The 16541-nt window shown below is 36.8% G+C and overlaps 1 protein-coding gene across 2 annotated transcripts in view; it reads right to left on the reverse strand.

The window, feature by feature from the left end:
* Positions 1-16541, reverse strand: part of ELP4 (elongator acetyltransferase complex subunit 4) — a 223004-nt gene that overhangs the window by 169081 nt on the left and 37382 nt on the right. For both annotated transcript variants that reach the window (XM_090267603.1, XM_090267602.1), the window contains exon 4: positions 5136-5267. In XM_090267603.1, the coding sequence (XP_090123729.1) occupies positions 5136-5267 (132 nt within the window). The remainder of the gene's footprint in view (positions 1-5135; positions 5268-16541) is intronic.

The raw sequence follows: 16541 nt of genomic DNA on the forward strand, positions 1-16541 counted from the left end.
GCAAGAATTACAATGGGGTAGAGAAAGTCTATTCAATAAATGGTGTTGGGAAAATTGGACAGATACATGCAAAATAAAAATGAAATTAGACCACCTTCTTACATCATACATAAGAATACACTCAAAATAGATTAAAGACTTAAATGTAAGACTCAAACCCATAAAAATCCTAGAAGAAAACACAGATAGTTAAATCTCAGATATTTATAGTATATATATCTCCTGGGCAAGAGAAACAAAATAAAAAGTATACAAATGGGATTATATCAAACTAAAAAAGGTTTCATGCAGTACAGTAAACCATCAACAAAATGAAAAGACAACCCACAGAATGGTAGAATATATTTGTCAATGATACACCTGATAAGGGGTTAATACCCAAATTTACAAAGTACTTACAAAACTCAACACTAAAAAATCAAACAATCCAATTAAAAAAAGGCAAAGGAACGGAATAGACACTTCCCCAAAAGAGGACTTGCAGATGGCCAAGATGCTGAACATTACTCATCATCAGAGAAATGCAAATTAAAACCACAATGAGATGCCACCTCACATCTATCAGAATGGCTACCATCATTAAATCAACAAGTGTTGGAGAGAATGTATAGCAAAGGGAACCCTCATGCACTGTTGGTGGAAGTAGATTAGTACAGCCACTGTGGAAAACAGTATGGAGTTTCCTCAAAAAATTAAAACTGGAACTTCCTTATAACCCAGTGATTACACTTCTAGGAACATATCCAAAGAAACCTGAAATACAAATTTTAAAGAATATATGCACACCTATGATCAATGCAGCAATATCTACAATATCCAAGATGTGTTAGTAGCCCAAGTGCCCATCAGTAGATGAGTGGATTAAAGAAGCAGTGGTATATTTACACAATGGAATACCACTTGGCCATAAAAAATGAAATCTTACTCTTTTCGACAACAAGAATAGACCTGGAGAGCATTATGCTAAGTGAAATAAGCTAAGAGAAATATAAGTACCATATGATTTCACTTATATGTGGAATCTAATGAACAAAATAAACTAACAAAAAAACAGAAACAGACTCATAGAGACAGAGAACAGACTGACAGCTGTCAGAAGGAGAGGGTTTAGGGGGCTGGGTGAAAAAGTGAACAAATTAAGCAAAAACAAACAAAATAACTCATAAACACAGATAACTGCATGGTATTATCAGAGGGGGAAGGGGAGGTACAAGAAGGTAAAGGGGCATAAACAGTGATGGAAGTAGACTTGACTTGGGGTGGTGAACACGCAATACAATATACAGATGATGTACTCTAGAATTGTACACCTGAAGCCTATATAATGTCACCTCAATAATTTCAATAAAAAATGAAAATAAAAAGAAAGAAATGGCTTTGTTAGTTCACTTACTCTGGCTTGTCACCTTAGAATAAAAGATTCCATATGAAGATTATGCAAAAAATAAAATAATCTATTTTGGTTTTAAAAAATCCCAATTTACCATAATTTTATTTTTTAAAAATGTCATCTTGATCAAATATGCTATAAATAAAACATCTAGTTATTTAAATAAACAAATATACATTATATTGGACCTTAAAGAATAACAGAGATTAACAACTAAAGAAGTCAGACAAAGGCAGTAGATCCCTGGAAGTCTCCAACAGGCTGGCTAGGCCCAGACTGGTACAGGATCTGACGCCACCAGGGGCAGATCCAGGAAGTGCAGATCATTCTAAGAAGTACCAACAAACAATAGGAGTCACAAAAATGGGGAGACAGAGAAACAACCCCCCATGGAAAGGAAAGGTAGAATCCCCAGAAAGAGTGCTAAATGAAATAGAGGGGAGCCAACTATCAGATATGGAATTGAAAGCATGGATTATGGAGAAGCTCAATGAGCTCAGTGGAAACCACAAAGAACTCCAGGGAAACTACAAGGAACTCCAGAAAAACTACAAGGAACTTACTGAGAATTACACCATCATGAAAAAAGACATAGAAGCTATCAATAAGAGCCAGGAGGAAATGAAGAATACGATATCTGAACTGAAGAACACAATAGAAGGAATTAAAAGCAGGCTAGAGGAAGCAGAAGATCAGATCAACGAACTGGAAGACAATGTAGACAAAAACTCCCAGACAGTGCAACAAAAAGAAAAAAGACTGAACAAGACTGAAGAGGCTCTAAGACAGCTGCAGGACAACATGAAACGTAATAATATCTGTATCATAGGAATTCCAGAAGGAGAAGAAGAAGAGCAAGGGATAGAAAACCTCTTTGAAAAACTAATGACAGAAAACTTCCCTAACATGAGGAGAGAAAGAGTCACGCAAGTCCAGGAAGCACAAAAAGTCCCAGTGAAGATGAACCCCAACAGGCCCACCTCAAGACACATCATAATTAAAATGGCAACATTCAAAGACAAAGAGAGAATCCTAAAAGCAGCAAAAGAGAAACAACTCATAACATACAAGGGAGCTCCAATAAGGCTATCATCAGATTTCTCAGCAGAAACACTACAAGCCAGAAGGGAATGGCAAAAAATATTCCAAGCAATGAAAAACAAAGGCCTACAACCAAGAATACTCTACCCAGCAAGACTCTCATTCAAAATGGAAGGTGAAATAAGGAGTTTCCAAGACAAAAGAAGGCTAAAAGAATACATCTCCACTAAACCAGCATTGCAAGAGATGCTAAAGGGTCTGCTTTAAGAAGATGAAGAAACAGAGAGAGACAGAAAGGAACACGAGTACAAAGGGGGAAAATGACAATGAGTAAGTACTGAAAGAAAGAAGGAACTTCTACTATTTGCAACAACATGGATGGAACTAGAGAGAATTATGCTTAGTGAAATAAACCAGGCAACGAAAGAAAAATACCTTATGCTATCACCTATTACAGGGAACTAATAAACAACACAAACAAATGAGCAAAATTGAACCAGAGCTATGTAAACAAGGAATAAACTAACAGTAACAAAGGGGGAGATGGGAGGGAGAGAAGGGGGTAAGAAGGGGAAGGGTCTAGTCCAAGAACATGTATAAATGACCCATGGACATGGACCATGGACATGGACAACTGGGTGGGGACTGAATGTGGGAGAAGGGGGGGCAGGGTCAGGAAATCAAGAGGGGGAAAAAGTGGGACAACTGTAATGGAAAAACAAACAAAAAAATTTTTAGTGGGGAAAAATGAAAATATAAAGAATGGAAATGCAAGTTCAGTGAGTATTAGAAGGACAAGGATTTTCCTTCACACTGTATATTTTTCTCCCTATCTGATCCCTCCAGAGTTTGGCATTCTAGAGAAGTAAGTAATGACATAGGTTTCTTTGCATAAAACTAATAAGACCAGTTGTTAATAGAGGTTTGTTTTTTTTTTTTTGACTAAGACTTTGACTGGAATGTCATGCCTAAAGGAGACATGCTTGGGCTCTGGTTGTTACCAAAAGCACTGAGGCACGGGGATTGACTTTCAAAGGTAATAAAAGCCCACAAGATAAAAGGCCTGGTACCTTGGTTGAATGTGCAGTCCATGGCAATCTTTCCAGGGAAGGAATGAAGGTTGTTTTCCTGAAAGATGGCTAGAAGGGACCTTAAGACACAATGAAAAACCAGAAGGACTTGGAAAAGACAGGTGTGTACAGGCAAGGTTGAATGCCAGGTATGTGTTTCTGCTTCTGTGCCCTGAAGGGCAGACTGAAGGTCACCCTAAATGTTCCTTGCGTAAGTTCCAGCAAAGCAGAACTAAAGATCATGAGTGATCATTTTCTGCTCTTTTTGTGTTTATGCAAATGAACAGGATAAATTAAAAATGGACTTAATGGAGTCCCTTTAATGACAAGGAGGGTAATCTTAGGGAGAAAAATTGTGATTCAAGGAAAATCACAATGCTCAGTGGTAGACTATAAAGTAGTGCAGCTAACTGTCTTTAAAGTTCATCTTCATTTAAAGTTTGTTTTGATTTGAAAATTAAACTATGTCTGTGGTATCATCAAAGATGTTTAATTTACAGGCAAGAAGAATGTCAAATGCCTTGCAACTGGATGTCTTTCTGATAAGACAGTCCTACAGATTTAGAGACTTGTATGTGGGTTATGTTACATAAATTAACATGTTTTCTGTTTTCAAAGGGCATAATGCTATGATCTCATTATATGAGTGACTGTCTGTACGTATAGGCCTCACTTAATCCTGTCTGCAGCGCTGCCTCCTGAGACTCAGTGGTTTGGCTGAACTAAGTGGCTGGGTTGGTAAAGAATGGGGTGGTCTGTGGGCTTCACTTTAAAACTGGTTTCTCTTTTCTGTCCTAATGGCTTGGATAGAAAGAGCCCAGAAGTCTGAGAGGGGCAAACCTAAACTATTTCCCTCAGCCCAAACTAAGTATAATGGGCAAAAGGGTTTTGGACAGGTGAGATGTACCTGGCATACCTTCCTCCAAAGAAGCCCTTCTTTTCCCTAATGTGGGACATTGAAAAATTAATACCTGCCTTTTGTCATCTAGTGGTTATGGATTGAATGATGTCTTTTAACCCTCTTGCCAAATCTGTTGCCTCCAGAATACAACAAGGATGCCAGTCTGTTAAATCAAGCATGACATTGTCCAGGGACAACCAATCGACCTGGAGTCTGCGTGATTGTGATCCTTCCCCATGTGGGAAGGCCACCCCCACCTCCATACCCCCACTCTTACTAGGGATTTCTAGACCCAAGGGTAGGTAGGACGACTACCATGTCCAGCTTGAAGCAGCTAGAGGAGCTCGAGATCTTCGCCCATTGTCCTTTATAAAATTATAAAGGGTCTTAAGTCTGAGAGGGAGGGATTGTTATTTTTTATTGTTAAAATAATTAATTAATTAATTAATTTTTTAAAAAAAGAAGAAGAAGAATATATGAAGGGGTGAGGCAGGAGAGCTTGTATGTACGACCCATGGGCATGGACTTGGGGAGGGGGGATTGTTGGGTGAGGGGCGTGCTGGGCAGAGGAGAGCAAAGGGAAAAATTGAAACTATTGTAACAATATAATCAATAAAATATACTTATAAAAAAATAAAAAGAAAAAAAGAATAACAGATATACAACAAGATATTTCATAAAAGGGAAACAAATGCATTTGAAAATTTTAGAAATAACTTGCATGTTGACTTGCCTCCATCTTGGGTAATAGTTGATAACGCCAAGCTATTTTCATCTTAACGTTAGAAGCTGGTGTTTTATGATTATATACATCTTCATCAAATTCTTTTTTACAACTCTCATCAAGTAATGGTGCAGGAAGTTCCTAAGAAAACAGAACGATACATTATTGAGAAGATGTGGTAAACAATATGATAATTTTCTTAAATATTAGCAATACTAGAATATTCCAATGTATTAAAAGTGGATGCGTTATAATTGGTTTAAGTATAAAGTTAAGAAATCTAAAACAGAGAAAGGGGTAAATAGAATTTAAATAAAATATTCAAATTTTTATACTAACCAAAATCAACTGCTATTGCGACAAGAGGCGGTGTTTATGTTTTAAATTAATACATTTAGAGTCTCCATTTAGCAGTTACTTATTACATGCAATTACTGTTATGTTTGCCACCAGGTAAAAGTAAAGCTTGTACACAATCTCTTTACTGCTTTGTAATTCTAAAATTTCAAAAACTCAACTCACTGAAATAATGGGTGAAGAAATAACTAAGAATAAAGACATTTATTTTGCCCATATCAAACATTAGTTTCACACCTGCAAGGTTATGCCTCTTTTTACACAATAAAAGCAGAATCTAAAATTGCTGATTAAATAGAGATGATGAATTTCAATTTTACTGCCTCTAGGGGAAAGCTGACTTCTTGAGTGACTACAAAGAACATATAGAAGACATTTTTGTATGAAAATGCACTATTTGTGTGAAATGCAAAGAAAAAAGTATAAGTTTCTTGGAGAAGAAAAGCTTATGCAATAACTGTACCTTTTATTAGCCAGAATCATAAAGATAATGTGGTTCATCGGATTAATAAACATAATTTTGAACTGTATCATTGACAGTCTAAATTTCAACTTTTGCTTTTCAGAATCAGATTTATTTATACTTAGAATGAAGACAATTAATCAGCTGGAAAATACATTAACCATCATATATTTTAGTTACCTTCTAAAAGACCTCCAAATATATTCACACTTTAATTTATGCCAGGATAAGAAACTAGTTATATCATTTAAGCTCTGAATCCATCATTCCTAACTATAGTGTTAGTATCTTACAAAATATAAAGTAACTTCTTCTTCCCATGGAACTAAGTATTTGTGAGGTGTACAGTACAACAGAACATAGTGGGTATGGGGCTGAATTCTGTCACAAGATTGTTTGGGACCAAATCTTGACTATATTTACTAGCAGCACTATCTGTGGTCATGTTGAACACCTACTGAACTTCTCTATGTCTCCATTTATCACTTAAAGAATGAAGAACAAAGTATTTACTTCATTGAATTATTGTAAGGAATAAATAACTTAAAAATATAAAATATGGAGAATGGTTCCATGCTGCACAGTAAGCACTCAATAAATGTTTGATTATAAGAACTTAATAAAATAACGGTCTTAGCCATTACTCAGGGTCACACATTTTGACTGCTAATACTAGATAATAAGATAAATATTTGGATTAACATTTTTTCAATCTCAAGGACACTTAATAATATTGCAGTTATGACAAAAGTGTAATGTTAAAAAGATAAATAAGCCATTCTCTCCCACAATAATTATTAGCATTAAGTAAATAACATCCACCGCATACAAGGTCTGCCCAGAAGGTATCCAGTCATGTAATATGAAAAATAGAGACATTTATTAAAGAAGATATACGATATAAAAATAATTATACATAGGTCAATGATGCCTCAGTCCTCTTCAAAGTAGGCACCTTGGGACCTCACACAGTTCTCCCAATCACCATCAGCTGCCTCATCGTATTTTCCTAAATCTCATTGGCAGTCTGAAATCTCCTCCCTATCAAAGGTGATTTTACTTTTGGGAAAAAACAGAAGTTGCAGGGCACCAAACCTAGACTGTCGCGGGGCTGAGTCATCTGGGTGATTTGATGTTTCTCTAATAAACTCTGCACGAGATGTGATGCATGAGCAGGCACGTTGTCTTGATGAAGCTGCCAGTCACCCATCACCCACAACTGTGACCCTCTGAATCATCCAAACGGTTTCCACAGAGGAATGTTCAAGCTTAATGCAAAATTTGATGCAAATTCATAGCTCTACTTGCTCAGTCATTTTGAATGCAACAGCCACATCGTACACATGATCACTGAATGGCATCTACTGCCCCCACTGACTAGTACAGTGAAGTTGTCATTGTTCATGCATGCACATTCCAGTCCACTCTCATTGGCTGTCAGGTTACATCGATGCTGGTAAACCACTCATTATATTAGCAATGACTGGACTTTTTCTGGACAGATCTTGTATAGTTATATATGTCCCATAGATATATTAGACAAAATACTTCCATAAAAGTAGGATATGACACAATGCTATAAATAATTTTATTAACATAAAAGAAAACAAAAATAAAGTAAAATTGAAAGGATTGTTGAACTGATGGAAGACTTTTTAATTCAATAAATATTATTTCTCAACATATTCTCCTCTAAGTTGAGAAATGTGATTATGATGCCCAGTAAGATGTTGGAGTGACTATGCTCCTTTTTATACATTTCAGTTTTCAACAAAAGCAATACCTCTCTCCTTTCCTCCTATAAAAAAAAAATGAGGAAATTATCACTTAAAATGCTTTCTCTCACCTCCTCTGCCTCAAGTTTAGTATTTTCCCTATTATTTCTTTGTTGTCAAGGTTTATAGCATTTATATTCTAGTCTGTAATCAAACACAGAGTTTAGGCTTTTGTTGAAATGAATTCCTCATTGGTCCTTTTACCACTGTTCCACCATTCTTGAGTTCTCTTCATGGATACCCACACTCATTTAAGTGTCAGGAAGGCACTAGGCGTAGAGCAGTGAACAAAATAAAGTTCCTGCTTTCACGGAGTTACATCCTAGAAGAATAGTGATACGAACTTGAAGGAAAAAGAGCAAAGGAATACAGAGTAATGGAAGGAGGAGTTACTTTAAATAGGATAGTCAATGAAGCTCTCCTTGAGGAAATAAATTAAATATATTTTTACTCAGGGAACATTTTGGTTGGACATTACATTTCATAGTATTTTTATTTGCTTAGAACTTGGTAGATATTACTTTAGTGTTTTGGACAAAAAATGGTGCTGTAGGACATCTGAAGCCTTCCACTCTTGTAGGAGATTTCACTTTCCTGCCTGAAAGCTTGAATAATTTTTCCTTTATCTTTGCAGTTCAACAGCTTAAATGGACTAAATTTACGTATGTGTACTGCTTTATATTCTTTCCCCCTGTAAACTAGATGCCCCTTTAAGCTGAAGATTCTTATTTGAAGTAAAATATTTTTGTGTCTCACATTTAAAATTATTTTTCCGTTACACAATGAAATAGAATATATTCTTCTTGATATATATATTAGGTGTATCATTGACAGTTACAGAACATCACACGGTAAACAATTAAAATGTTAGATGAATAAATATGTTTTCCCAAATTCTAGACCAGTGCTAACCAAGAGAATTTTCTGTGATGTTGAAAATGTTCTATATTTGTACTATCCAATACAGTAGTTCCTGACTACTTAATTTAAATAAAAAAATTTTCCACATTGTAATTATATTCTCACTTGTTTTCATCTCTTTTCTCTAACTTCAGTGTGACTACTGCAAGCCTGTTGCTACTATATTAGGTAATGATATGTAGTCCACTTTTATTTTTAATTCTACAATTATTCTTTTTATCTACTTCTCATGTTTTCTTATTTTTAATATTATTTCATTGGACTCATGCTATAATTCATTAAACTTTTCCATAAATCTCTTATGGAGAAATTTCTTCTGTTCTTGGGTTAAATTTTCTTACAGATTGAATTTTTTCCTCTAGCTAAAGTTTGAGGACTGAGTATTTTGATATCCACCCATTTTTCTGTACATCCGTGTTAAGAGACTTAGGAAAAGTTAAAAACCATCTTTCTATTTCAGATGACCAAGGCTATTAATCTTCTTATGAGATTTTTTAAAATAGCAATTTCCTGTGTTTAGTGAATATTTTATTCCCATTTGGGATGTGACATATTATTAGGATTTAAATTATATACCTAATTCAGTGTTGCTTTCTGAAACACTTGATTTAGTTTGACACCGTCAGTCCTAATTATTTCTTAAGATTATGCTAATGCATCGGTTTCTAGGTGTGAGAGTGAAGTTAGGAACTGAACCTAATGACTTTTGTTTGGCCATGAACGTGAGAAATTTATGGCATTAGGCTGGGCCCTGACTTTTCTTGTTCTGTTCAGTACAACTGATTTTTTGGAGTATTTTAAATTATTTTTTGTTTGATAACGTAGGGAGAGCATATAGTATCCTCATCTCTTAACCCCAAATCCCCATACACAATAATTCTTAGGTAACCTTTAGGAAAAATTTGGACAGAGAGAGAGGATAGAGAAATAAATACCCATAACTTTGCTATAAAAGAACTAATTGGATGTTCTGTTTAGAACATTTCAAACATAGAAAAACTGTCTTTTTACACATATTGTTTAACTGACGTCATTCTATCTCTAAATTAAATATATAAATTGTTTCAAAGTAAATTATCTTAAATTACTGGTTTTCAATTATTTTCCTGCCTTTATACATTCACAGATAATATAATCCCATTAGTATTTTTTAATGTCTTGTGGGAAGAAAGGATAAAACCTGTGGGACGTTAAAATACAAGTTTGGAGATTTTGATATTCTCCACCCTTTCCCGTGCCCTACAGTCCTATCCTCAGGGTAAAGAACCACTGATTTTATTTTTAAAATAAGAAAATCAAAGACCACTTGTCTAGAATTGTGCTACTCAATACAGTAGCCCCGATCAACATGTGACTATTGAAATTTAAGTGTCTCAGTTGCACTAGCCACACTTTAAGTGCTCAACAGCCACATGACTGTTCTATAGGACAAGGCAGTAGTGAACATTTTTGACATCACAGAAAATTCTATCCATCAAGTGCTGGTCTAAAAAAGCTTTAATAATGTAATTATTCATCTAGCAATTTAAATTGTTTACCTTGAGGTTTTACAATTGTCAGAATATTTCTATCAACTGGGATTTTGAAGAGGCATCAAAACTTAATTGCTTAAAATTAAAATCAGGAGATTATTTTAATTTTCTAGTACCTAAAGAAGTTATATGCCTCCCTGTCCTTCCCTCTCTCCCCACAACTCATGCATAATTAATTATGCAACAGGTCATGAACTGCCTTCTTTGCTTAGGCACTGTTTTTGGTGTATCTCATCTTTAACCCTATTAATTTCCCCTGATTCCTTCAACTCTTTAATGCATACTTTTTATAATATGAATTTTTATAAGCTGATTCAAATCTTTTATGGAACAAGGCAAACGAGAAATATTTTTTAAAACAATTTTCTAGTGGTTATCTATAAGACTGTTACATATTTCAAAACCTAACACAAATTGTTCTTATGTCACTTACAAAAACTTTAACAATATTTTTTCACTATAACTTAACTTACAAAAATATACCCAACTATCCTTATAAAAATCAATATTTATTCAATAGCTATTGATTTAAAAAGTGGTAAATGTTAGTATAAAAAATTATAAGGTACAGAAACATCCAAAAAAGAAAACAATAAGCTATTAACTTACCACCCAGAAATAATAACTTCCAACATATTTGAGTGTTTCCCTCCAGCCTTTCATAATTTTTTTACAAAATGCATCTTACATATGTGCATATTATGTATTATTTGTATTCTACAATTATGATATTGTGAGCATTTCCACATTTGATTACTTTTCAAAATAAGATTTTCAATGGCTGCATATTATATTATATAGCTTAACTAATATTTAGTTTATCATTTCCTACTGTTGAACCTTTAGGTTGTCTGCTGTCCAAGAATAATACAATAAATGCTGTTTATAACATATATCCTTTGCATCTCAAATTATTTTTTCTGAGGTATATAAACACCTGGAAAAAATAGAGAAAAATATAATAACCGAGTTTCCACCACTTGACTTTAACAAGTCTCAACATCTTGCACATTGCAGCAAGGAAGGAATAATACTCTTGCGTGAAAACAGAAAAAATGGTTGAAACTCTTTAAAAGGAACAATAAGCCCCGCAAGTGCCCTATTTCTCCCTCAGAGCCAGGCTACTGCTCCTTCCCCACTGTGCAAGAGAAACGGAGAGTTCAAATCAGCCGAACTTTGGAAGTAGGAGCACTGCAGAGGTCAGGGTGAGACATCATATTGAAGACAGGGTAACTTAGTGAAATCTTGAGACAGCAGGGCAAGACAACTTCCTCTTCCTCATACACACAGACACAGTTGGCTTTCACTGCTAGGCTCTCAGAAGGCCAGAAGCCATCTTAAATGGAACAGGCAGGAGATTGGGAGATTAGAGGATTCCTCCCTGGGGAAATTGACAAAATTAAGAGAAAGGACCTTTAGAGACACCACTAGCTAAGTGTACAGTAAGTCTACCAGACCACTACTTTTATGTTCAAACACACAGCACTTCAATAGCTTTCCATTCCCTCACTTTTCAATATCAAAAAACAGCCAAGAATTATCAGATATTTGAGAAAAGCATCCAATACAGAATTCAAAGACCAAGATAAACAAGGAGGAAATAAAAATAATGCCAGAAACAGATAAAAGCTTCAAAAAAAAAAAAAGAAAAAAAAAAAGAAAAAGAAATAAAAAGAAAAAAAAAAAGCAATATCTATAATATGAGATGGTATATAAAAAATAAAGCACTTCAATATGAAAACACAACCAGAAAAAAATGTGAGTTTCTTGTAATTAAAAATATGACAGCGGATTTGATAAAAAATTTGACCAGAAGTATTAGAAGATCAAGTTGGTAAAATCTCTCAGTATTTAAAAAAAAAAATGATGATGATAGTAAAAACGAAAAAAAAATCACAGTAGCTAACATGTTTTAAAGTGCTTTCCAACTGTCAGACACTATTACAAAGGTTAATTAACTTGATGAAGGTCAGTCCTGCTCTATCATTCAGTTTCTTCACTCTGAGGTGGTACTGCCTCTTAAAAAGACAGAAAATGATGTAGAAAAGAAAATATTTAGAGAATTAGTCCAGGAGACTGGTACTGTAAAAAGATTTCTAGACAGAGAAACAGAGATAACAGAAGAAATTAGCAAAGAAATAAAGTAAGAGAAATTTCCAGAAATGAAAAATAGGAGACTTCAGTTTCAAAATCCTACTGAGTACTCAAGCTATACATAAAAAGAGACACGCACTGAAGCATATAATTTTGGCATTACAGAATAAGGGGGAATAAGGAAAGTACTGTGTCTGAATAGCTTCCAGGGGTTGGGTGGAATTTACCAGGCATGTGAATGCAAGAGCAACGCTGGAACTTTTTGGAGAAAAAGTGATTTCCAGCCTAGTATTCTATATTTAACCAAACTAATGTTAAATTTGAGAGTAGAAATAGGACATTTTCAGACGTGAGAAGTTTAAAAATCTCTGCAACCTCATACTCACCCTGAATCTCCATTCACTCTCTAGATACTAGAAGTGCGTTCCACTAGGAGCCAAGTCCCGGCAGGCTGCTGAGGGGAAGGGCCACAGTGACAAGGTGGAGGCTGCCCAGAGGGCACGCAGCCCATCTGGAGTAGGAGGATGGGGGCTTCTAGGGAGATGACACCTAAACACATTAACACCATCTACAAGCCAGGAAGAGTCCTTGCCAGGAAGTAAATTGGCTGGCACCAGAATCTTGGACTTCTCAGCCTCCAGAACTGTGAGAAAATACATTTCTGTTCTTTTTTCTTTTATTAAAAAAAAAAAAAAAGTTGTATTGTATTTTTTCCATCACCATTTAACCCCCTTAAGCTCTCCTCCACCCAGTCAGTGGTATTCTGTTATGGCAGCACAAGCTGACCGAGACAGATTTGTGGACCCCGCCCACCCCAATAAAAGGGTGATGTACTGTAACAAATACTTAAAATATGGACGTGGCTTTGGAATTGGGTAATTCCAAAGGCTACAAGAGTTCTGAGACGCAAACTAGAAAGACAGAACTTAAGGGCGATTCTGGTGAAGTCTCAGATGGAAATGGGGAACAATACTGAAAAACGGAGGAGAGGCAATCCTTGTGATGAAGGGGCAAAGGGTTGGCTGATCTGTGTCCGAGTGTTTTGTGGCAGGTACTACTTGGGAGTGATGAAAATGGAGTTTGGGCTGAGAAGATTTCTAAGCAAAGTTTTGGAGTGGCTTGGTTTCTCCTCCTGCATACAGTAAACTCCAAAACGAGAGAAATGAATTAAAGAAGGAATTTAAGCAAAAAGGAACTAAAATTTGAACTGGAAAAATCTCAGTGTATTCATAACACAAAAAATGGGGAAAAAAAACAAAAACCCCAACTTGTTTTGAACAGAACACTAAGGGTACATGGCTCAACGACCATTTGATAAAGAGATTGTGGGTGCGACATGTGGACCTCAACAGCCCTCTCAACAGTAGTCAGGAAGAAAGAAGGAATCATACTGGTAGAGACACTGCCAGTTTGAACTAAAGGGAACAGACTAGGCAGGATGGAATTAAGCGGTTGAACTTAGATTGTACAGGACTAGCCATCGAGCAATTTGGCTTTAAACATGAGCTATCCTACCTGGAAAGGGAATAAGGAGCCCAAATGTGCTGAGAGCTCATCAGAGCTGCCACCCTCCATGGCAGGTCCAGAGTACACAGGCAGGGGAGGCAAGGCTGCCTCCATCTATTCAAAGGGCATAAATGCAGTCCAGGACAGTCATGGGGGTCATGTCCTGCCCAGCCAATGGGAGTGGTGTTGCCACGTCAGTGAGCCTAGAAGGCAGAACACCGAAGAAAGAAGTTTATTCGTGAACCTGAAGACCTAATGGAATTTGCTTTGCTAAATTTTGGACTTGCTTGGAATCCATCACCCCTTCCTTCTGTTCTCCCTTCAAGAATGAGAATGTCTATACCATGCCTGTCCCACCACTGTATTTGGAAGCACATAACTTGTCTGATTTAACAGGTTCATTGCTGGAGAGGAATTTTGCCTCAGGATAGATTATACCTCCAGTTTCATCCACATCTGACTTAGATAATATTTAGATGGGACTTTATACTTCAGAGTTGATGATGGAGTGAGTTAAGATTTTTGAAGCTACTAGGTTGAAAGGAATGCATTCTGCATGCAAGGACATGAGTTTGGTGGCGGACGGACACAAACAGTCCATAATGTAATTTCTGGCACATAGTAGGCATTTAATAAATGTTCGATGGAGAAAGAAATGATGGCTAGCAAATCTCTATTTCCAATCATTTTCGAAGTCTTGGCCTAGATTTTTTAACTGCCTTTTGGATATTCTACTTGAATGTTCAACTGCCTGTCAAACTCAAAGAATGCTAAATCAGGGTATCCTCTTTCATTCTTCTGTCTGCTCTCATCTCCCCTCTTTCACCTCCTTACTTTCTCTACAATTATGTTCTCATTCACGCAAGACTAGTTAATGCCCTCTCCTGGCTCCTGGCAGGACGTATCCATGGCACTCTCAGTTAACTCTTTAAATAGCTCACAAAAAATCTGACTACCCTTTGAACTTTATTTCATACTATTCTCTTACAAAGTGGACAATATGTGCTTATTCAAGATGCCCTGATATTTCTACCTCCAAGTCTTTATTATTGCTGCTGTCTTTACTTAAAATAGTAACTTGTACATTTGGATATCCAATAAATATTTACTTGACAGAAATAAAAGGTATAATTTATCTTATCAAGAATTACAAACTAATTCATTACAAACAAAAATTTCATTGAAATAACTATAACCAGGACAAAGGAAAATGAGTTCATAATAATACAGAGAGAAGACAAGAGGAGTAGACTGTAGATTAATGAATTTTAAGAGAACAGCAGACTATCAAGAATAAATACAGAGAGAAAAAAAATAACTGGGAAAGAAAAAGAATAATTCTAGCAAACTTTTTCATATAAACTGACAAGCTGAATCTAAAATTTATATGGAAATGTAAAGGCCCATAATAATCAAAACAAGTTTGCAAAAGAAAAGTTAGAGGACTTAAAAATACCTGAGTCTAAGACATTATAAAAGTAGAACAATGAAGTCCATGTAAGATGGGACGTATGATGCAACGGAACACAAAAGAAAGTTGAGAAAGACGCCCATATATTCATTTAATAAATTTTTTACATTGGTACCAAGCAACTCAACAGGCAAAGGGTAACTACAAATTTTCAGGAAACAGCAAAGGAGAAAATCTTATTGGCTTTGGAGTACTCCAAGGGTTGGCAAACTATGGCCTGTAAGTCAAATCCAACCAGATACCTGTTTTTGTAAATAAAGTTTTATTGGAACACAATCATGCCCATTTGTTTAGAAAGTGTCTATGGCTGCTTTAGTAATACAATAACAGACCTGAGTAGTTCTAATGGAGACCATGTGGCCTGCAAACACAAAAATATTTACTGGCTAGCCTTTTAAAGTAAATTAGCTGACACCTCACGAAGGCGTTTGATCTGGTCAGTCGAAGCGGACTCTTCAGCTTGCTACGGAAGATTGGCTGTCCACCACATCTGCTTGCTGTGGTCATGTCCTTTCACGACAACATGCACAGCACGGTGTCCTACAACGGCGCAACCTCTGAGGCCTTCCCAGTCAGCAGCGGAGTAAAGCAGGGCTGCGTCCTCGCGCCTACGCTGTTCGGAATCTTCTTCTCCATGCTCCTCCAATACGCCTTTAAGGACTGCAGCGAGGGTGTCTTCATTCACACCAGATCCGATGGCAAGCTCTACAACCTGGCCCGTCTACGAGCCAAGAACAAAGTCAAAGAGGTGCTCATCCGTGAGATGCTCTTCGCCGACGACGCAGCTTTGACATCACACTCCGAAGAGGGACTCCAGCAGCTAGTCACTTGCCTTTCCCACGCATGCAAGGAGTTCGGACTAGCCATCAGCCTGACGAAGACGAATGTTATGGCTCAAGGCACGGGGACTGCCCCATGCATCACCATCGACGGATACACCCTGGAGGTTGTCAACGACTTCACTTACCTCGGGTCCACCATCTCGAGCTCTCTGTCAGTCGACTTGGAGGTCAACCGGAGAATCGCCAGGGCAGCCACAGTTATGGCCAGACTGAACCGGCGAGCGTGGAACAATTCCAGCCTCACTGAGAAAACCAGACTGCGCATCTTCCAAGCCTGCGTACTCAGCACTCTCCTCTATGGCAGCGAGACGTGGACCACCTACGCAAGGCACGAAAGGAAACTCAACAGCTTCCACATGAGGTGCCTGCGACGCGTCCTGCATGTTGCCTGGCAGGATAAGGTCCCCAACACCGAGGTGCTGAAGCGAGCCAATATGAGCAGTTTGCATGCAGT

The sequence above is a fragment of the Furipterus horrens genome, unplaced genomic scaffold (assembly GCF_987537825.1).
Source record: "Furipterus horrens unplaced genomic scaffold, mFurHor1.1.pri manual_scaffold_2, whole genome shotgun sequence".
NCBI classification, from domain to species: domain Eukaryota; kingdom Metazoa; phylum Chordata; class Mammalia; order Chiroptera; family Furipteridae; genus Furipterus; species Furipterus horrens.